Source organism: Sciurus carolinensis, chromosome 14 (genome assembly GCF_902686445.1).
Source record: "Sciurus carolinensis chromosome 14, mSciCar1.2, whole genome shotgun sequence".
NCBI classification, from domain to species: domain Eukaryota; kingdom Metazoa; phylum Chordata; class Mammalia; order Rodentia; family Sciuridae; genus Sciurus; species Sciurus carolinensis.
This window is the reverse complement of record NC_062226.1, coordinates 37,541,041-37,562,429: the sequence shown is the minus strand read 5'-3', so window position 1 is coordinate 37,562,429 and position 21,389 is coordinate 37,541,041. Positions and strand designations below refer to the sequence as shown.

The window sequence follows — 21,389 nt, the reverse complement described above, 5'->3', positions numbered from 1 at the left end:
GTTCCGCAATCCCAGCTAGACAGGAAGCTTAGACAGAAGGACAAGTTCAAGACCCTAAACAACTTAGACCCATGTCTCAAAATAAAAAATAAAAAAAGGGCTGGGGATGTGACTCAGTGGTTAAGCGCTCCTGGGTTCAATCCCTGGTTCCACAAAACAAAACCTCTCCTTTGGTTTCTTGTATGAATAATAAAGCCCTACATGACCTTACAAGTCTATACACTAACCTTTTTCACTTTTTTTCCTTTGGCAGTGCTGGGAATCAAACCCAAGGATCAAACCCCTTGCATGTGCTAGACAAGTGCTCTACCACTACCACATCCCCAGCCTTCCTTTGCTTAACTCCATTCCATCCACAGAAGCTCCTTTGCTCTTATGGTTGTAAGCCAGGCAGGCTGACTTAGGACCTTTGCATCTGCAATCTCCTTTGTCAGCTTCACTCCAGATGTCCAGATGGGTCTTTCTCTTCCCTCCTTCATATCTAAGTTCAAATATAACATTAGTGAGGTTTCCTGGAACCCCCTATTTAGTATTTCAGCCCCTCCGACATAGCATTTATCACTGTCTGCTTGTCTTCCCTATCTGACCTCACATTCTGTGAAATCGGACAGTTATTTGGTATCTAATACTGAGCTTGGCAAATGTAGACATCATTAAATGTTTTTGAATAATAGAATCAGAAGTGTCCTCAGTCCTTGAAGACCCTTTAAGCACTTAGCAGTACTACCCTGCCAGAGCAGTTCTTTCCTAGGTAAAATCCCCCAAACACCTGCCTCAAACACACAGCCCTACATGTAGCAGGAGAGAGATTAACTCCCCACCTGGCAGTTCAGTAGACATGTGGTTTAATCCTTCCACACTGTTTCTTTTTCTATTTTTTGCAGTACTGGGGATTGAATCCAGGGTCACTTTGCCACTGAGCTAAATCCCCAGTCCTTTTTATTCTTTATTTTGAGACAAGATCAAGTTGCCTAGGCTGGCCTTGAACTTGCAATACTTCTATCTCAGCTTTTCAAGTTTCTGGGATCACAGGCATGTGCCACTGCACCTGGCCCAGTTTCTCTTGAAGACAGAAAGGTTAATTTCACTTTACATGAAGTTGATTCACATATGAAGCATAAGTTCTCAAGAACTAACAGGACTAGATGGTGAGAAACAACAGTGGCTTTCCCATTACCTAATCAAAGAGCACAGTTTCTGGTATACCACTAGTGAGTTTATTACATGATTAATAAGTTCAAATAAAAAAATAAAAACCAAAATCTTGGCAAGGAGGCTAGAGTCAGAATCTAATAGTGCTGCTTCTTTGTCCCCAGACTCCCTGGCCAAGCCCAGTTCCACTAACTCAGTTTGACTCGATCAAGTTCCTCATCAAGATTTGCATCGGTGCCCTGGACATCTCTGCCACTCCTGGAAACCGAATTCTGGGCCCCTGGCCCCGGGGCTTTGGTGAGGGCTCCATATACACCCATGGCCTGAGAAGAGAGATAGAGAAAAATCCATGAGGACATATGGCAGAAGGCACAGCCAAACCTACCAATGGCTAAAAGGAAAAAGGTGTGGCTGGGACTAGTGAGCTTGTTTTTCTTTCTCCCTACCCCTCAAGCCTTAAAGGCTTTGAAGTCAGCTCTAGGAATCTCACTAACCATGAGCAGGGTGACCCTCAGAATACTGGCACAGGTTTCTACAGAAAGGTATCTTGAGAGTTTCCTTATCTGTTGGGGTGAGTGAAAGTGTCTCATTCTTAGAGATTCCTTCTCTATAAGAAATGAAGGGAGATTAAGGGCTAAGGCAACCCGAAGACCTCTATGATGCATTAAGTGGTGCTGATGATCTCAGTTCCAGGGACTGGAGTTCGGTGCTGGGTCTTCAGAGAGCTCTAACCTGAGCCACCATACTGGTGACATCACCAGGACTGGAAGGCAGTAGGATAGTGTTGGAGTCCTTGGCCAGTTTGGAGAACGCGTTGACATATTGCTCAGCCACAGTCAGTGAAGCTGCTGCATCTCCATTCTGTAGCCACAGGGGGTTAAAATCAGAGATCACAGATTTGGTGAAGGAGATATGGGTGGTAAAAGGAGATAATGTTTCCAGAAAGAGGGTATGCAGGTCATAATACAAGAGCTTATATAATCTGGCTCAATGGAGCCCCAAATGGCAGGAATTCCCCTCAAGGGCAGATGGGAGAACCCCTTCTACTGTTAATTTCTGTTCCCCACTCCCACCAAGGGGTCTCTCACATGTTGTGTCAGAGCTGCAGCCAGGATGCGAATAGCTTCAGCCTTAGCCTTGGCCTTAGCTAGAACTGCACTAGCTTCTCCTGGAAGAAAAGACACAGAGTTTAACATGTAAAATCAGAGTACCCCAAAGCTCCTGTCCCAGAAGCAACCCTCAAAGACCCATGCCCTGCTCCTTCCTCAGCCTCTACCCTCTGCTCACCTGCTGCCTGATTTATTTGCTCAGCCTTTTCTGCTTCAGAGGCCAGGATCTGAGCCTGTTTCTTTCCCTCTGCCACATTGATGGCTGACTCTCGGGTTCCTTCAGACTCTAGAACCGTGGCCCGTTTCCGCCGCTCTGCCTCCACCTGGAAGCCCCCAGCAATCCTCATCAATAAGCCAGGCGAAACTCTTACAAAGACCTCCAACTAAACTCATGCCAATAGGGAGGAGAGTCCAGGTCCCCCTGGGACTGAAGTTCCAAAGTCCTCTTCCCCACCTGCATCTGCATGGACTCTTTCACCCGAGGTGGCACATGGATATCCTTGATCTCATAACGGAGGCAACGGATGCCCCAGCAGTCAGCAGCCTGGTTGATGGCATCCACAATGTTGGCATTTAGGGACTCCCGCTCCTAGAGGGAAAAAAAATGTAAGCTCCACAGCCTTAACCTACCTAATAGGGACCTAATGTAAGAAGGGCCTGGGACTGATTCTGATTCCCAGAAAAGACTGATGGTGCCAAGCATGTGCCTTCAAACCCCAACTCTGCCCCAGATCTACTTACCCGGAAGACTTTGTCCAGAGAGAGTTTGCCAAGCTCTGATCTCATGGTCGTCTGAGCTAGCTGGGTGACAGCATACTCAGGGTCCTCCACACCATAACTTGCCTGAAAGAAGAATGAAGAGTGTAAGAAGCTTGGGTACAGGATTTTAGTGAGGAGGGCAATTCAGAAGGTTGGATAAAACAAGAGGTAAGTACCTTGTAAGGGTCCATGATGCGTAGGTAAAGGACTCCATCAATTTGCAGAGTTACATTGTCTGCAGGAACAGAGGCAGGAAAGAAAAGGAAGGTCAGGTCCCCAGGTCTCAATCAGCTCTAAGCTCTGGATCTATGTAGCAACCACATCCTAAAGGTCTCAGTGCACCCGTGTTACCCTGTACCCTCACCAAGAGTCACGGCCGACTGCTCAGGCACGTTGATGACAATTTCCTTGAGACTCTGCACGTATCGGATCCGGTCTAACACAGGGATGAGGATGTTCAAGCCCTGGGAAGAGTAGTCATGGATCCTCAGAAGGATGGGGATAATGGGGTTGGAATCTAAGCAAGGACTGGAGTAGATAGGGAGTAAACATATGGAATGTGCCAGGAAAAGCAGTATCCCCTGCCAAGAGATGTTCTCAGAAGACTGGGCTGTCACTGATAGGGTAACTTAATAGCACACAAATGCAAGATTAGGCCTCTGAATGAAGAGAAAGGTAGGAAATTGGAGGCAGGAGAATAGCCATCTCTAGTCAGGACAAGTGGGACTGAGAGTGTGTGTAGTCACAAAAATGGGGCCTGAAGCATGCTAGGGTAATAGAAAAAGATGGACATGGGATGCACGTCAGTAGCCCGGGCCCTGCTAGGATTGGTCCCAAGAGTTCAGAGCCAAAGGGGCAGACAGGCACCAAGGAGGTCCACCCTCCCACATGCGAGGGATCCAGGAATCTGGCTGCCATGAGGTGAGCAAAAGAAGTTCTCACAGGCTCCAAGATCCGGTGGAATCGGCCCATTCGCTCCACCACCCAGGCCTCCTGCTGCGGCACAAATAATACTACTGTGTTTCGGGGCAATCCTGAGGAGGCGCGGCGCGGAGGGTGGGCAGATGTCTGCACAGAGCCCTGAAGGAAAGACAAGAGTAAGCTGGAGACCACCGCCGGCCCAGCACCCTGACCCCCTATCCTGGAGGCATCGACCTTAAACCTCCACCCACAAGGGTCCTCGGAGAATGACTCACGTGGGGCCCATGACCTCTGACCCCAGTCCTCTCCCAAAGTTGGAATCCCCCTCCTTCCCAGCTGAGGAGCTGAGGACCCACAAGATCTCCGTCCTGACCCTCTGAAGAAGGTTGTCTCACTCTCACCCTCAGCAAAAGGGCTCCAGTGCCCCGCGCCGCGCGCGCCAGCATTTCCCACAACCACGGCGACCTCCGGGACCAACGAGACGCGGAGCAGAGAGGCCGCTCCAGAAGACCTGACCCGAGCCTTTCCTCCTGCAGTTCCACTCCCCCGGATGTACTTCCGCCGCCCCTTCCCCCACTCCACACTCACCCAATCGGAGTTCATTAGCAAAGCGCGTTTAAGTTGTTCCCGGGGAAACGCGTATCTTCAGAAGGGGGCCGGCCGGAGGCTGATTTGTTCAGATTCTGGTAGATCCCGTACAAGATCCCAGGCGTCATGGCCGAAATGGAGGCTATTTTCCGCTTGCAGGTGACCCAAAAACACCTACTACCGCGTTCTTTACCCTTACCCGATACCCAGTTTACCCTCCAAAGTGTATAATCGCTCCTGTGTGTAATGGTAGCGATTGCTGGATTGGAGCTGACTCGTTGCCATGGTTGCCACAGTGACATTCTCTGGTAGTCCTGCTGTGTTTTGCCCAGCCCTCCCACTGGGGACCGACCCCATTCCCGTTACCATGACAATAGGATCTAACTTTGCCGGCTGATTGGGCCGAGATTTTCCCCTCCCTTCTTTTCCCGAGGCACCACAGCTCTTTCCACCTCTTCCCAGTAGAAGTCTGTCAGACCTGGTCCTCTCCCAGAATCCAGCAAACAGCTTCAACCTTCAGCCTTGTCTGAAGTGTGTCACCGTGCACAAATCCCTGATGTTATGGCACACCCTTTAAGAGGCCTGTATAATAGTCATCCTCGTTTTACATATAAGGGCACTGAAGTTCTGAGGGGCTACAATGATTAACAGAACCAGTATAAGAATTCAGATCCATAGAGAGTTCAGCTCTCCCCCAGCACCCTCATTACCTGAAAAAAAAAAAAAAAAAAAAAAAAAAAGCAAAAGTATGCCCCAAGAATCAGCAGGACCTAGCCTAAGACTTCATGGGCTCAGGCTTCCTTCACTCCAGAAGTAAGTAAGGGCAGGTCCCAGCTTCAGTTAGGTCCCCCATCCCCCTTTACATCCTCTCTCCAACAGGGGGAAAAAAAAAAAATAGAGCTTAGTTCAAGTTTCCAAACAAGAATTTATTCTTTTTTAAATTTATTTTTCTAAAAAAAAAAGTACCAGGTACAATTTTTCCTGTTTTGTTTGTTTCATTGTTTTTTCAAGTTTCAGCAAATGCTTGTTCCCCTCAGCCATGTCCCAGGAATCAAGGGCTGAGGCTGTGTCTGAGTCTGGAGTGGGGAACAGGGTAGTTGGGAGCCACAAAACTGAGTTTGAGGGATGCCCCTCATCCCAGCTGAGGTAGGTGGGTCAGAATCTGGCCAGGTGAGAGGAGACATCCCAGTCCTTGGCCCTGACTCTGCCCCTAAACACCTTCCTCAGTCAGGACCCCAAAGTAAGGAGACACAGGCAAGAGGAAAGGGACAACTGAGTCTGGAGCCCTAGGTGAGGGGTGGTTAACCCCTGTGTGTGTGCATGCATGCACACTCTCTTTCTCACACAAATATCACATAAACGCAAGCTTGTGCTTGCACTCTCTCTCTTGTACACACACATACACACACAACTCATATATGAAGTTGGCTTTCAAAGATGGATCGGAGGGTAGGGGAAGGGAAGGGAACAGGGAACAAAAGGGGAAGCTGAGTCTTTGGCTAGTGACTCAGTTCCTCTGGGATAATCCCTCTGCCCTCAGCTGATGAAGAGCAGTTTTCTCCCTGCTCCACATCAGCCTCTTCAACTCCTGAGTTTGGAGCAATATTTGAGAGTGAGAAAGGAGGAAGGGTGATGCCAATTATCAGGTTTGGGAGGTTACCAAGGCAATCCAATTTGAATAAATTATAAATTAAAAATAAATAAAATAAGAAGTGGCCCCTGCCCAGGACAGGGAGGCAATGCTGGCATGACTTGCCTGGGGACTTGGGACAATCTCAGGGTAGCTCTGGTTCCTCCCTACTACCTAAGCTGGCCTGGGAAACCCAAGGGAGGGAACAGGCACATGGAGTACCCGGAGTAGGGCAGGGTGTGTGAAAGGATCAGAAGCCTTAAATACCCAAATAATCAATTTGGGCATGAGCGTGGTGAGGACTTTAATTCAATCCTGAAGGGGTTCTCGCCATCTCTCCACGTGTTTACTCTGTCCAGTATAAAGCAGGATGGGCAGGCTTTTGGCCCACCTAGGTTCAGACCACTGGCAATCATGGAAAAGGAGAATAACGTGGATTGTGGGGGGCCTCAGTTACGGCCTGCAGTTCATAGGGGAGCCCTGTGTCCAGCTCCAGGCTCCGGCGGGAAAAAAGCAGGCGGATATCTCCATGTAGGCTTAATCGGCCTGAGCGGGAGCTCCGGAACCTGGGGAAAGACAGTGTAATCAAGGTAAGCCAAGAGAAATTCTATTCAAGAAGCCAGGAGAAATTCTATTCAAGGAAGAGATACCCGGACCCTCTCCTTACCTGAGGTGCAGCAAGTAGCAGAGGAGGCGGTGGGTGGGACTAGCATTTCCCTCCTCACCCACAGGCACCAAAAAGAGGCGATGGCGCAGGAAGGTCATGTGGGCAGCAGGCATGTCCGAGAAGTCAAAGGTCACAAGGAACATCTTCACCACAGTCTGGTTGGGGTTAAATAAGGTCTGGGGACAGGATAACCAAAGTTGATATGGCTTAAGGGCTCTTTTCTTCTCTCCCCATGCCCACTCCCTCAAGGGAAACTCACCACTTGAATGGTGCCCACCTTGGGCACGCTGTAACCCTTCCTCCCCAGGGGATTCAGGTCCACGACACCCTAGGAAGACCAAAGAGCCATCAACCAAGTTGGGGACCAGGAAAGCCCTGAATACCGCTCTCCAAAATCTCTCATCCTGGACTTGCCTCCACACTAGAATTCTCCCCACCTGGCCCTGACCCACTCTTAGGTGAAGAACATATAAGGAATATCTTTTGCCTGCTCCCCCAGCCCCCAATCCCTCCTTCTTCTGAGGTGCTAACTTTGGGTTGAGGTCAAGTCATACCAGGAAGGGGGCCGGGGCATTTTGCTCAGAAACATCGAAGAAGGTGACAGTGACAGGCAGCGTGACATGCTGGGGACAGTAGGACCCACTAGCTCCAATCTCTGCTGTGAAGCCCTCAATGTGGCCAGATGGTGCAAAGCGTCCTCGCAACAATGATTCCTAGTGTTAGGGTGGGGAAAACACATTATGAGACAGATGCCAATTATTTTCCTTATCCATCCAAGCCACATTCCACCATCCCACTCCTCCCAGGACCCCCAGTCACAAAGCCCAGGGGGAGCTACCTCAAAGTTGCCCAGCAGGGTACGGCTGACAGCAGGGGTAGGAACAGGGGAGGCACTGAGGGGGCTCAGCAGGCCTGGTCCCTTCCGAAGGCTTCGAAGGGAGCTCCTAGTACAGGAGGGGACACAGTGGGTTGGACTGAGGAATTCTGGGATTCCTGCTCATATCCTTCAGCTCCACCCTTTGCCACTACCAAGTGGTTCCTGCCCTGCGGTCCCCTACTGTAGTGTTGGATTACAGACTTGTGCCCCCACTCTCACAGACAGGGTAGAGGGAGAAGCTGGTCACTTACAGCTTCAGGCGACGGGCACCTTTCAGCCTCCGCCCCATGGGACTGCAGTCTCTTGAGTCCTGTTAAGACAAAAAATTGAGAAAAGGTAGGGAGGGACTCATCACAAGCTCTCAAAGGAACATCTCCGCAGGCCTCCACCATTAACCACACAAATATCCACTTAGGAGTAGATGAGTTCCTCTACTGGCTTACCAAAACAGGCTCCTTGGGCCCGGGCAGCAGGTGGCTCCAGAAGGGTGTGGCTTTGGCATCAGAACTGTTGGCAGCAGGAGGGTGGCCCAGGGTTCCCCGGCGCCTCCGAGGGGCTGGCCCCTCATCCTCAGAGCTGACATCCAGGGCTTCTCCAGCAGGAAGCAGCCTTCGCTTGGTAGGGCAGGGGCCTGGAGGTCCAGGGCCAGGGGGTGTGTGCTCGGGACTGTGCCCATTGGCAGTGCCAGGGGACTCCCTAGGCCAGGGGCTTCCCCCGTTGCCCACCCCTGCCACTGGGCTCTTACCCCCTATTTGTGCAAGACTGTGCAAATCAGTGTCAAGTGTGTGCAGCTGGCCTGAAGGGGCTGGCCCTGGAGACTCCCCCAGGGACCCCTGTCCCCCTTGATCTGGGGAAGCCCAGTCTCTGGTGTGCAAAGTATTGCAGGAAGCATTTGATGGGAGCCAGGGGGGTCTTCGGGCCCCTGAAGTCCAAGGTGAGGTGGCATTACCTCCCTGTTCCACAACACAGAGGCCATGATGGGAGAAATGCTGGCTGGCCACACCCAGTCCCAGACCCAGTCCCTCTGGGGCCAATAGCCCCACAGTAGATGGTTCTTCAGGGGGTAGTCCCTCTCTGGCCCCCAGCCCAGGGCCTCTCTTCAGCTCCCGGGGACCCTCAGTAGGTGGGGCTGGCCGCTTCAAAGCCCTGTGAGGCTCAGAGGCACCAGCTGGAGGGGAAAAGATGGATACCTGGTAGACCCTGGGGGATGCTGCCCCCCCTGCTGGGCTATAGCCCATGAGCAGGCCACCCTGGAGGGTCCCCTGTCTGACTGGAGGCTGCGAAGGGCCAGCCTCTGGCTCTGAGGATGGAGACAGCTCCGCCTGCACGTGGCGCATGAAGCCCCCCCTTGAGTCAGGGGGGCCCCCCCACACGGCCTTTATGCTGGGCCTGGGTTGGGGGGCCTGGGGACATCTGTGCAAGAGAAGAGAAGAAAAAGTCAGGGAAATCAATGAGTCTTTTCCTTGCAATTGAGTTTCAGATTCTCTCTTAACCTGAAGAGGTGACCTTGAGAGGTTCTGGGGGTGAAGGTGTCCAAATCCCCAGATAGATTAATGGAATATACAGACCACTCTTAGAACTTCTGAGAGGGTGACATTTAACTCAGGTTTCTTATTGGACCTGCTCCCCACTCCCACTTCCTGGCACTTACCCCGATGAAGGGGCCTCAAGCCTAGCTGTGTGTCCCCTCTTCCAGACTGATGCCTTGTTCCCCTAGCTTGCAGTCTGGTCCATGCCTGCTGCACTGGCAAGGTGACTGCCACCATTCCGGGCAGCTCCTGGGTTCAGCTGGACCCTGATGAAAGAACAGACATAAACCAGGATCCCTGGAGTCAGTAGTAAGGCCCCTCCCTGACTATGGGCTAATATCCTCCTTCCACACTAAGAGCTCTTCAGAAGTAGTCTCTGGATCCAGAACCCAGGAAGCAGAGCTGGGCTCTGCTGAGGAGTCACAGAAAGGTAGGTCTTGGTTCAATGTAAAAAGGATGTTAAGAAGTGAGTTGAGGGGCTGGGGTTGTGGCTCAGTGGTAGAGTGCTTGCCTGGCATGAGTGAGGCCCTGGGTTCCATTCTCAGCACATTAATAAGTAAATAAAAGTTCATTGACAACTAAAAAAAAAAAGTGAGTTGAGGCAAAATGAACCATTTATCAGGGCCATCATCTTGGGGACTCTTGCCCTGAACTGGAAGGGGGATGAAATACCCACCAGATCCAAAAGATCATGTCACCTAGGAGGTGGTCAGGGAAATAATTCAGCTCTCTTACTCAAGGTCACTGAGTTGCACAGCTTCCATACATCTATATCAAAAGGGACAAGTGCCACCCCACAGTGTTAAGGGCAGAGTTCTTGTAGGCTGTCACACCCCATTACACTCTCCTCAGAGACACAAACTTCAGGTCAGCTCAAAGCAGTTCTATAGCCTTGAACTCCCAATCTCCCCAGCAATCTGTCTTTTTAACATGAGACAACAAATCCAATCAAAAACAAGTGACAGGAGGAAGAGACACCAGAAGACACTTTCCAGGGCCTACCCCTCCCCCTAAGCTCTGCAAACTAGAGATAAGGCAGCAGCAGGCAGTCAGCTGGAAGCAACTAGGAGTATCTCTCCATACCCCTCCCCCAGGGTTCACACACCCCAAAACACCCATACCCAAACCACTGCTTTTCTGCCAAGACACAAGATGGTCTTCACTGGCTAATCTACACTCAGGTGTCCATACTAGGGAAAGAAACTATCAAGCTAAAGGCCCCCAGGGTAAACTTTCTCCTTTGGTAGCTTGTGCTGCCTGCCATTCACAATGCCCTTTCCCCTTCATGGAGTACCCTTTGTATGCCTATCCTAGCCATACTCTTCCTCCTTCAAATGCCATCCCTTCCAGAAAGTCATCTCTCAGACTGAGGATGCAGCTCAGAGATAGAGTATTTGCCTACCATGCATGAGGCCTTGGGTTTGATTCCCAGCACTGCAAAATAAACAAATAAAATTCAACAGAAAGTCTGCTTTCTACCCCAGACCATAATCTTCCTCATCTGAGACCTCACCTATGACAGTATCACTACCTCATGCAACTGTGAGCATCTTCTAGACTGGCCACAGGATTGTGAAGATGGGTCTGTGCCCCACTATTCTACCCAACTCTGAGAACAGAGGAAAGCACATAACAGAGCTCAAAACAGTGGAATGCTAGCCCCAGAGATTTGGGCAGCAGTCCTGACAGTGCAAGGGAAAAACTCCCTGATGAGAGAAGCAGAGAGATTAATTGTACAGGGAGAATCAGTAACAAAAGAAATGGGGGGTGGGAGGTGGGGAGAGAGGGAATATTTGCACTCGGGGACTGAAAAACTTTCCTATTCAAATTATTCTCATCATTGTATCCCATACTTTCCCATTTCATCAACTCCTTATTAGAATTGAGATACCTAAGAAAATTCTGGTCCCTTGTGGTGGGTGAGATGGTTGGAAAGGGTAGAACGCCAATGGCAGTCTTGTCAGAGGATAGAACCTGCCCTCTCATCTCTACCCTTCCATTTCTTCATCCAAGCATAGAGGTTCAGGAAGGGCCTTTTCCTTAGCACCTCCACATCCCATGTCATCCTAGTCGCCTGCCTGAGCCTTTGCCCTGGGGAAACCAGGTGATGACATGATGCCCTACTTGACCCTAGCATGCCTGGCATATGTTCATTACCTCAGAGTCCTTGCAGATCCTGCCCCATCAACGAGAAGCTCAAAGACTCACTCCCCTGCCACCCAGCCAGTCTGGCTCTAGACCATGGCTTCAAGCTGACTCACAGGGCAGGACTGCAAGGGGTGGGGGCAGGGCAGGGTAGGCCAAACCTCACCCTTCATCTGTGGGGTGGGCAGCAGCTGGCATCAAACAGCTGTGCCAGGCTGTGGTTGGCAAGGACTACAGCTCCCAACATGCCAAGGGAGCAAAACAGAAAAAAAAAAACAAAAAAACAAAAAAACAAAAAAAAAAACCCAGCAAGTCCCAGAATACCATGGGATCTGTACCCTCAAACACCTGCTAGGCCCGGCAGGTGACAGAGGAGGGTGTTGATATAGGTAGAGCTCCTAGGTTAATTCTCCCCTTCCTTCCCTTCAGTATTAAAGATACCCGCTTCTGTTCTGACCATGGAGGGAGAGAGGAAGGAGAATTCCTACCTATGTGCTTTCCACCCTTATCCTGTGCAAAGAGAACTACTGCTGGCTATTTTACATTCTGTCTCCACAAGCTTGGGAGGTTGTTCTCATAGACCACCACTGTGGGTAGGAAGGTCAACCTCTGCTTTCCCACCAACCCCTTAGTCCCTACCCTCGGGCCCCTCCACCCTTAGAGAAGAGAGAGCAGATCTAAGCAACCCCTCCAAACTAAGCCAAGCGACTCACCTTGGCTTCTGGACTCCTTTTTCTGGACGATCCCCCATCCCTTGCTTAGCCTCCCAGGTCCTTTCCTCCCCATAGCCTGGGACAGGCCCCATAACCTACTGTGGCTTCGGAGATTTGCTCTTTCCTCTTAGCACACACTCACCCCGCTCCCAAATTGGCTCCGCTGCGGTGGCCGCTGCTCCAGGCCCTTCCGTCCTGTCCCGGTCCCACCCCTCGATCCTCGGTCCTCCCTGCTACGGGCCCCCAACCCAGACAAAGGGTAGCTTAGGCTGAGCCCTGCTCTGCGAGGCTCTTCCCTAATCAGCTTCGTGTGCAATACTAGCGGACCCTGGCGCCCGCAGCCCCCCAGCCGCTGCTGCGCCCCTCCCCGCTCCGGTCCCTCCCCGGGGCCACCCCGGCTCCGCGCCGCCGACTCCGCTGCCCCTCTGACTCACAGGCCATTTCCTACCAGCTGATGGGGCCGCCCGCCCCGCCCAGCGCCCCACCACCCCCGCCGCTGCTGCCACGCCCCCCTCAGGCCCCGCCCCCTGGGCAGCAGCCATGCTTATTGGCTTATAGGAGGCCAGCCTCCCTGCGACCCTGAGTGTAAGTCACGCCCTCTCCTGGAGGTGCACGCCTATTGGTCCACAAGGGGGCAGGCCTACCCAAGGTCGCCCCGCCCATCGCCTTAACCCCTCAGCTGCCCGAGTCCAAAGCAACTCTGTCCTGCCATTTAACCCTTTCAACGGTGTAGGCCTCACGCTTCTCAGTCCTTCTCTCCCACCCCTTCTCTTCCGAAGCTAATTAATAGAAAATAATAGGGCTTTCACAGATGCAATTCAACAACCCCCAAAGTTAGCCTGCTCTTCCTAAACAAGACCTTACCCCAAATATACCCACTCCCATTCTTCTCTCCCCACATTCCATACCAGAGCTCCTAAGCCAGAGGGCTGCTGGAGCCCAGCAAGCTTCATGCCAGAGCAGAAGACCTAATTTAATACCCCATCTTCATGGTGCTGAGAAATGGTATTCTTCCTTTCCTACAGCTAATTTATGTTCTTTCGCCTTTGTTAGTGGGGTCCAAGGACTCCTGATTTAAGGATACATTTTAATTTCAGGAACCGGTATTATTTCTTGTTATCTCTGAACTCCTTTTTTGAGATCAGGCTGCCCCATCCCATTTGCCTGCACTTTTTACTCACAGGTCCCTGTTCAAAGAGCAGAGCACACTAGGAAGTGGGACAGGAGGGCTTCTGCCCAAAGTTGGGGAAATGAGCCCAACTCTTGTGATGGAGCTTATCCTTATGACTCACAGCTCCCTTGAAACTCCCAACCCTCCCCCTGAGTCACTGGGCCCCAGGCCTATCCCAGATCCAGCCAAGTGGCAGCAGAAACAGTATCTCTAATCCTGTCCTCCTATTCTTTAAATGACTAGAATGGAAATCTCTGCAAGGATTGGGTGTTCAAAGACACTTTTTTGAGGACCTTCTCTAGAAGCAACCTAAGAAAATGGATAGCCCTGTCTACCTCACTCTCTGAACTTATCAGCAATCAGACAGGTCATCAGCAAGTCAGACAGTCAGGCTTTTTCTGTCATCCACAGAAGTAGGAGGCAAACATCAAAGCCAAAAGAAGTACATTATTCTACAGTTCAGAGGCAACGGAAAGTCCAAGGTTTTTATTTCTACTTTATTGTGAGCTCCCCAAGAACATCAGGTTGTCACTGGACTATAAAAAGAAGCTCCCTGTCCCCTACTTCTTCTTTTTGCTTTAGACTTGGGAGAGCAAGCAAATAACAGTTCTTTTAGGCTCCCTTCTCCTTATCTCAGATGAGGGAAGAGCCCTGAAAAAGAACCCAGTCCCCCTAGGCTGACTTCCTTGCTGGTTCCCTAATGTTAAGGAATAGGATTAAAGAAATTCTCAACACCCTGACCAAAATTGCAGAGTATCAATATAAGAGCCTATCTGCTTTATTAAAAGCTTACTAGAGATACAGAACACTGTAGGAAAGAAACAATCCCTTAGCAACACCATCTTGTTCTATTTTACTGTCACTACCACTGGGCCTGGCTTTATATACCTACAAAGGCCAGGGGACAGTAACTCATGGGTAAAAATCAAAGATGTTCTAGGCCTCTGTGTGCTCTGGGAAGAGTGGTATGGTACAATCAAGAGGTCTTATGTCCTAAACTTTTACCTTGCTTTTTTTTTTTTTTTTTTTTTTTTAATTAGCAGTTATCACAAACTGACCTACCCCACTTCTCACAAACATACACACAATTTTGTCTTCCTTTATTAGATGGAAGCTCCACGAGAGCAGCAAGCTTATCTTTTTTTTTTTTTTTTTTTTTTTTCCTTCATGGTCACATTCCCAGGGTCAACATTACAGAGCCTGGTACATAATAGGTATTCAATAAACTTCGGGGAAGAAAAACAATGTGCCCTGGGCTGGCGAATAATAATCAGATATGAATTCTAACTCCTGCTCTTTCACTATGAGACCTGGGAAATCAGTCTCTCTGGCCATAAATTTCCAACTCTGTAAAATGAGGGATTTGTATAAACAATGACCACTGAAGGCCTCTACAAATCAGACCTTATAATTCTAATGACTGTTACTCACTCATATCCACTTCAGAGGATGAACCCAATTATCTGAATGCCCTGCAGCCTGTACCAAAGCAGAAAGGCTATGTACTCCAGCCTCAGCAGCAAACTGATGCCCTTTTTCTTCACGCCCCACCCACTCACACAAAATGCCCCAGTCCTGAGGAAGCTGGAGTGAGTCTATCCTAGGCCCGCCCTCTCTGAGAGACCGTCTGGGAAGCAGTGTTGCCATAGCAATCAGTTCCTCTTCAAAAGGCTTCAGTTTGCCCTCCTATACCCCACCCTACCCACAGCTTTGTTTGGCCTCAGCAGCCCCCCACCTCAGCCAGTCTCTCAGCTACTGGGTGGCTGTATGGGAGACTGGCTTGGGGCCCCTTTCAGCAATACTGTCACACTCATTCAGTCACGGTGTGGAAGGCAGCCCTTTCCCACCCTCTCCCAGCCAGCAGAAGCAAAAAGACCTCTGGCACTATTTCAAGTCCCCACAGGGAACCAGGGGAGCCCCCTTAGAGGACGAGGTCCTACTTCTGACAGTTTCCAATCCAGGAGCCACTCCCCTTTCCTCCCCTAGCTGAGGCTGGAATCTCACATCCCTTCCCAGGTTCAGCTTACAATAGCAGCCTACCTCTCAAAAGACACATCAAAGATCCTCTGTACTTCCTTACCGCTTCCCACCCTCCCAGAGAAGCCCAGAATTTCTGAGGGCCCTAGGATTCCCCACTCAGTGGAAAGACAAGGATGGGGAAAATTAGTTACTGACAAGCAGTAAAATGTGGCTACCAGTCACTTGTGAGTCAGTTGGCAGAGACCTCGGTGGTAGTAGTGGGATGGGATCTGAACCTTGCTGCTGGTTACCAGGGTCTCTGGTCATTGAGTACAAAGTCCCTGGCAGGGCAAAGATCCTAGACGGGCGAGGACCAGGCCAGGCCCCAGGGTGAGGAAGGAAGTGGGAAATGAGCACACCCAGAACTTAAGGGCAGGGCAAAGTGGGGGAGGGGGGCTAGAGACCTAGGCAGGCTTCAGTGAGGAACAGGAACTAGGGTTGGGGGTTGACAGAAACCCCATGGGGGAAGGGTCCCCACACCAGCTGGGGGGAGAAATCCCTGTCTCAGCCCTACGGATCCAGTAGACTAAGGAGACAGTCACACAAGCCCTGGTGGCAGCAGGACCTGGCTCTTTCTCGGAGTGCCCAGGCCATTGGTGCAGTTAGGAGCTGAGCAGCCAGGAGCACTACAAACTAGTTTCTTCAACCCCAATAATTCCATCACCCTCACTCCTAGAACACAAAACAGAGATGTCTTCCTGAAGTCCCTACAATGCCTTAGACTGTTACTTTCTAGAAGTACTGGAAGTTCTCCCCCCTTGAATGGGGTCTACAACACTTTCCCCTCACACAGGGCCCACAGACGCATCCCCTCTTCCTCCACGCGGTCCCTCAGGCCTTCCTTCCCACACTCTGGACCACCAGCCCTTCCCCATCACCAGTCCTCTTCCCCCAAAGGTCTTTCAAATTCCCTCCCCCTTGTGTATCCCCCACCAACCCTCTACATCAGACAGCGACCTCGCCCCCTAACGTTGTGCCTCCCACCTCCACAAAGCACTCTCGCCCTTCCCCCACATGAGTCCCTGGATAATGCGTCCTTGACTTAACTGCTTCCCTAACTTCGCGTCCAACCCCCACATAGGTAGCCAGATTCTCTTCATCCCCAACAGTGTCCCCCCACCTCCTGTCTGCCCAAGCGCACCATCGTCCTTGTCCCTTCTTCCTCGCGTACCCCGCCCCACACCTGTAGTTCCGTGGGTCCCGTCGCACTTGAGGAGGTAATGGATTGGGGCAGTTATTGAGCAGCTCTAGCTGCAGCCTCGGTCTGCAAACCACCCCCTTTTGGCCCGAGCCCCGCCCCCACAACAGCCCAGCCCACCCTCTCCCTTGTCCCAGCTCCCACCTTCCCTGGGCTTGTACCCTTTCCTCGTTTCTTTAATCCCTCAGGCTCCTCCTCTGTAGCCCAGGCCCCGCCCTCTCTTGCCCCGCCCCCTCTCGTCTTCTTTGCATTTCCCCAGGATCCTCCGCTTTCCCTAAGCCCCACCCTGATCCCCGCCTCCTTTTGGTCTCTCCGCCTTTCACCAGGACCCTCCCTCTCGGAGGATTCCAGCCTGGCAGAATCCCCGCCAGACCCCTTCCACCACCAGCCCCCACCGATCTCTGAGGCTTTCTTCGCCCGCCCCTTCTTTCTCTGGCCTCACCCAGGCGCTCACGCTCCAGCCCGGATCCGCTGCCTCTGATTGGCGGCGGAGGCCCCAATGGATGACGGAGGAGACAAAGTGCTGGCTCCAGGTCGCTTGAGGTCCCACCCCAGCCACGTGCGGCTTCTGTGATGACAGGTCTAGAGGGGCGGGGTTTTGGTCAGTCGGCTGCAAGCCCTAGCTGACTCGACCCAGACGGGGGTGGGGACCCGGAACCTGGGACAAAGCGCAAGCCCAAGCAGGGCTCTCAAGCTTTCTCGCTGGCGTGAGCTGCCTGTGAAATTTGAAACTTTTTTGTAGGGATGTCTGGGTTAGCAAGTGCATTTGCCCTAATGTGGGAGGTCCGTGTGCATGGTAGTGCAAGAAATTTCCGGGGTCTGTGAAAATAAGGGAATCTGGGCGGTGGAGTTTCAGGCTTCTGAAGCCTACGGTGTGCGGGCGGAATTGGTACCGGGAGGGAAGGTAAGGGTCATATCTTTATCTGTTGAGGTGAAGGTGATCTGTGGGTTTTACAAGTATAAATATTGATACGGGGTTAGGAGAGCCTACAATTGCTGGAGAAAGTGGGTCTTTTCCCTTGTACAGGTGTTGCGTGAACTTTGCGACTGTTACAGATGTTTTGAAATTAATTAGCCCTTAGTCCTCTTCTCGCCTACCTCGGCCCCCCACCCCTACCCCCGCCGTCACAGCAAGGGAGAGCGTCGCTTCCCAGATATCGGTAGATGGCAGCACCGGACACTTGCAAAGCAGCCTAGACAGCAGATTTGAGGCCTCGTGGAGGAACCAACCCGGGAAGGAGGTCGGGATCCGACCTATTCAAGTTCTAAAGTTCTGCAAGTCTCCAATTCTTTCGATTCTTGACATTCTATGAGTTGTTAACTTAAACTGCTGGTCTAAGCGTCAATAGTTTGCTAGCCCCAAAAAAGAAAAAGGCATTTCTCTGCCTTTAAGGAATTTGTTCAGACAGTGATACAAAACCTACATAATCCTAAAGTTGGAAGGGTTTTGTGTGTGGAAAAAGCATAGGATTTGAAATCACCTGTGTTGGTCTCTGAACTTTGGGTATTTGCTAGCTGTGTAGGTTTGGGTAAATTAAAAATTGTTAAATATATTTAAATTTTAGAACAATTTTAGATTTACAGAAAATTTGGGAAGATAGCATAGAATTTCCATATACACCCCAAATTCAATTTCCTGTATTATATGGTTTATTTGTCACAATTGATGAACCAAACGGGTGCAGTTGTGTGCACTACTGTAATACCAGTGACTCTGGAAGCTGGAGGCAGGAATAGCACAAGTTCTATGCAAGCCTGAGTAACTTTAGTGAGCCCCTCAGCCCTGGTTATTGTTTGGATATGATAAGATCAGTATTAATGCAGAAATGTTCTTAGGTGAAATGACTGAATTGTGAGAGCTGTAACCTGTTCAGTTCATCCCAGTTTGAATGGATTAACTAGGTGGTAACCGTGGCCAGGTGAAGGAGGTGGGTCACTGGAAGCATACCCTGGAAGGATTCATCTTCCTTGCAGTGCCTTCTCTGCTTCCTGGCCATCACAAATGGAGCAGTATTCCACCACTAACTCCTTCTTCTGCCTCATTTTGGGCCTCGAACAATGTAGTCAACTAACCATGGACTGAATCTCTGAAATCGTGAGCCAAAATACACTTTTCCTCTTCTAAATGGCATTACCATTAAGTCTATATCTTATTAGAATTTCCTTTGTTTTTAAGGTATGTCCTTTTCTATGCCAGGATCCCATCCAGGCTACCATATTACATGTAGCTATCATATCTCCTTAGTCACAGTCTCTCAGACTTCCTTGTTTTTGATGATCTTGAGAGTTTTGATGAGTTCTGGTCAAGTATTTTGTAGATTGTCCTTCAATTGGCACTTGTCTGTTTTTCTCCCTATTATGTTATAGGGCTGGGCCCATCTAGGAAACTGAGGCAATGCAAAGTCCCCCCACTTCAAACTGCAATTCTTTTGATCAAATCAGAAAGATTTCAGACTTGTAGCTCAGAGTAAATCATGAGTTTATTAGAAGGGATAGGAAAGGGGAAAAGGAGACACTTTTAAGGGAAAGTGTGGGTTCTCTCAGGAGAGAGACAAAGTGCATCTCCTGGTCTCCAGTTTTTTGGGGGTCCCAGAGAAGTTTCCAAACAGTCCCACCCAGGTCCACCTCTTGATTTTTGACTGACAACAGAATGACATCACACTTTCTTTTTCTTTTTAATTTTTTTTGTGGTAGATGAACACAATACTTTTTATTTTATTTTTATGGTGCTGAGGATCAAACTCAATGCCTCACACAAAAGTGCTCCACCACTGAGCCACAATCGCAGCCCTACATCACACTTTCAAGTCCCTACTGCCATGACCTTTCTAGGTCACTTTGGTCCATACTGATTGGTTCTAATTGGAACCTGTTCTTACACATTTTATGGTTTGGGGGAATTATCCTTATCTCCCTGAATTCGGGTATCTGGTCTGTGAAAGGGTCATAAAACTCCCCCTCCCCCCTTTACGATAACTTAGGTTCCTACAGACATTATTTCAGGCCTGTATTTTGCCTGTAGATAACAAGTAGTTTGCTGAGGAATGCGCCATATCCTGTTCATTTAAACCAGGCAGGACTACAGATAAATTACTTCTTGGAAAAGAAAGCATGTGGGGGTCAGCACAGTAGGCTCATTATATAGAATTATCCCCTAACCTCATGTTCCCACCACTCAGATCTGTCTGTCCCTTATCAGTTAGACTGGGATTATGAGTTTTGTGGAGACCACAGAGGTAAAAAGTACATACATCATCACATCATGTCACATTATAAAGGTAAAGTGCCAGTATCTATGGTACATGTGGTATATTCACAGACACAGACAATATACTTTGTGTTGCAATCTTTTTTTTTTTTCATGGAACAAAAATTTAAGGATGTAGTTATTTTTTATCTCATTTAATTAGTGATTTTGTATATTGAATATATTTATAACATAATCCAATTTTTTTGGCAGCACTGAGAATCAAATCTAGGGGTGCTTTTCCACTATTCTATACTCCCTAACCCTTTTTATTTTGTTATTTTGAGACAGGGTCTTGCTAAATTGCTGAGGCTGATCTTGAACTTTAATCCTCCTGCTTCAGCCTGCTGAGTTGCTGGAATTACAGACATGCATCATCTGGCCCAGCACAATTTCTTTTTCTTAATATATTTAAAATTATAATTGACACATAATTGTTTGCAGCAATTTTTCTTTTTCTTTCTTTCCTCTTTTTTTTTTTTCCCCTTTGGGTGGCACCTAGAATTGAACCACCCAAACAGGCAAATGCTCTACCATTGAGCTACATCCCCAGCCCCAGCCCAAGCCCTTTATATTTTATTTTGAGATAGGGACTTGCTTAGTTGCCCAGGCTGGTGTTGAATTTTCAATCCTCCTGCCTCAGCCTCCCTAGTCTCTGGGATTATAGGCAAGTTTATACCACATTGAGAGAAGAAGGAGGAAGAGGAGAAGAAAAAATATACTAGGGATACAGAAAGTTATAAAGAATAGCCAAGCACCTACCTGTAATACTAGCAACATGGGAGGCTGTAGCAGAAGGATCCCAAATTTGAGGCAGCCTCGGCCATTTAGCAAGAACAACAATCACAAAAAATTTATATAGAATACTAAAACAAACACCCACATTTTTATCACACATATTTATCAGATCTTAATATCTTATCACATTTGCTTGAAATTCTCTTTTAAAGAAATTAGTGAAGCCAGGTGCCGTCACCTTATGCCTGTAGCCCCAGAAACTCCAGAGGCTGAGGCAGGAGGATGATAAGTTCCAGGTCAGCCTTAGCTTTAGAAAGCCCCTTATAAATTTAGTGAGACCCTGTCTCAAACAAAAATAAATAAAAGGGCTGGGGAGATAGCTCAGTCAGTAGAGTGCTTGTCTTGCAAGCACAAGGCCCTGGGTTCGATCCCCAGCACCGCAAAAATAAATAAATAAATAAAAAATGTTGGTGATGTAGTTCAGTGGTAAAGTGTCCTGAGGTTCAATCCCTAGAACCACAGAAAAATGAATAAATAAATAAGATTAAAGAAATTAGTATGTCAGATAAAGTTGAAGCCTTTATGTATTCCTCCTTAGTCTCTTTCCCTTCTATTCTTCCTTTTTCACCTTCTGTCCCCAGAAATAACTACTATCCCAAATTGATATTTATTTTCTCTATGTATTTAAAACAATGTTATTGCTTAGTATACACGTAAGTCTATTGAAACAGAGTCCCCCTTTGAAATTAAAAGCTCCAAATTGTTTTAACTTCCGAACTTCCTCATACTGAGAATGGAGGCTAAGGGTGGCTGGCCCTAAGGGGCACCTGGGAACCTGAGAGAGTGGCGTGTTTCCTTGCTAAATCTATATACGTATGTTTCCTGCCTTTTGTCCCACTGTGCCCCTAAGCCTGATAAGATGGAGA

General features: G+C 49.3%; 2 protein-coding genes across 10 annotated transcripts; both read right to left on the bottom strand.

Annotated features, from left to right (window-relative positions):
• Positions 1-1,198: 1,198 nt before the first annotated feature.
• On the bottom strand, positions 1,199-4,478 carry Stoml2 (stomatin like 2). Its single transcript, XM_047524859.1, has 10 exons — positions 4,343-4,478; positions 3,963-4,100; positions 3,385-3,484; positions 3,197-3,255; positions 3,003-3,104; positions 2,716-2,850; positions 2,440-2,584; positions 2,241-2,320; positions 1,885-2,013; positions 1,199-1,475 (listed from the first exon to the last, which is right to left on the bottom strand). The coding sequence occupies exons 1-10, from the start codon at positions 4,385-4,387 to the stop codon at positions 1,341-1,343; spliced, it is 1,068 nt and encodes a 355-aa protein (XP_047380815.1). The 5' UTR covers positions 4,388-4,478; the 3' UTR covers positions 1,199-1,340.
• A 994-nt stretch (positions 4,479-5,472) lies between these two features.
• Positions 5,473-17,022, bottom strand: Atosb (atos homolog B). 9 transcript variants are annotated; one of them, XM_047525304.1, is made up of 10 exons: positions 12,233-12,515; positions 10,635-10,666; positions 9,355-9,498; positions 8,147-9,116; positions 7,955-8,013; positions 7,665-7,770; positions 7,381-7,539; positions 7,086-7,154; positions 6,827-7,002; positions 5,473-6,725 (listed from the first exon to the last, which is right to left on the bottom strand). In XM_047525304.1, exons 4-10 carry the CDS (start codon positions 9,038-9,040, stop codon positions 6,572-6,574), a joined length of 1,617 nt encoding a protein of 538 aa, XP_047381260.1. In that variant the 5' UTR covers positions 9,041-9,116; positions 9,355-9,498; positions 10,635-10,666; positions 12,233-12,515; the 3' UTR covers positions 5,473-6,571. The 9 variants fall into 9 exon arrangements, with proteins under 9 accessions (XP_047381260.1, XP_047381267.1, XP_047381261.1 ...); XM_047525311.1 differs by lacking the exon at positions 10,635-10,666 and having other exon boundaries at positions 8,147-8,334; positions 8,449-9,116; XM_047525305.1 differs by lacking the exon at positions 12,233-12,515 and adding an exon at positions 12,091-12,194.
• Between the last annotated feature and the right edge of the window lie 4,367 nt (positions 17,023-21,389).

Excerpts from the sequence above, each read along its gene's own strand:
- Atosb (XM_047525307.1), bottom strand. The coding sequence starts at position 9,040 with ATGCGCCACGTGCAGGCGGAGCTGTCTCCATCCTCAGAGCCAGAGGCT. Across the intron at positions 8,014-8,146 it reads GGCCCAAGGAGCCTGTTTTG|GACTCAAGAGACTGCAGTCC; the intron begins GTAAGCCAGTAG and ends TTGTCTTAACAG. Across the intron at positions 7,771-7,954 it reads GGTGCCCGTCGCCTGAAGCT|GAGCTCCCTTCGAAGCCTTC; the intron begins GTAAGTGACCAG and ends CTCCTGTACTAG.
- Stoml2 (XM_047524859.1), bottom strand. The coding sequence starts at position 4,387 with ATGCTGGCGCGCGCGGCGCGGGGCACTGGAGCCCTTTTGCTGAGG. Across the intron at positions 3,485-3,962 it reads TCCACCGGATCTTGGAGCCT|GGCTTGAACATCCTCATCCC; the intron begins GTGAGAACTTCT and ends TACTCTTCCCAG. Across the intron at positions 1,476-1,884 it reads TCACCAGTATGGTGGCTCAG|GCCATGGGTGTATATGGAGC; the intron begins GTTAGAGCTCTC and ends CTCTCTTCTCAG.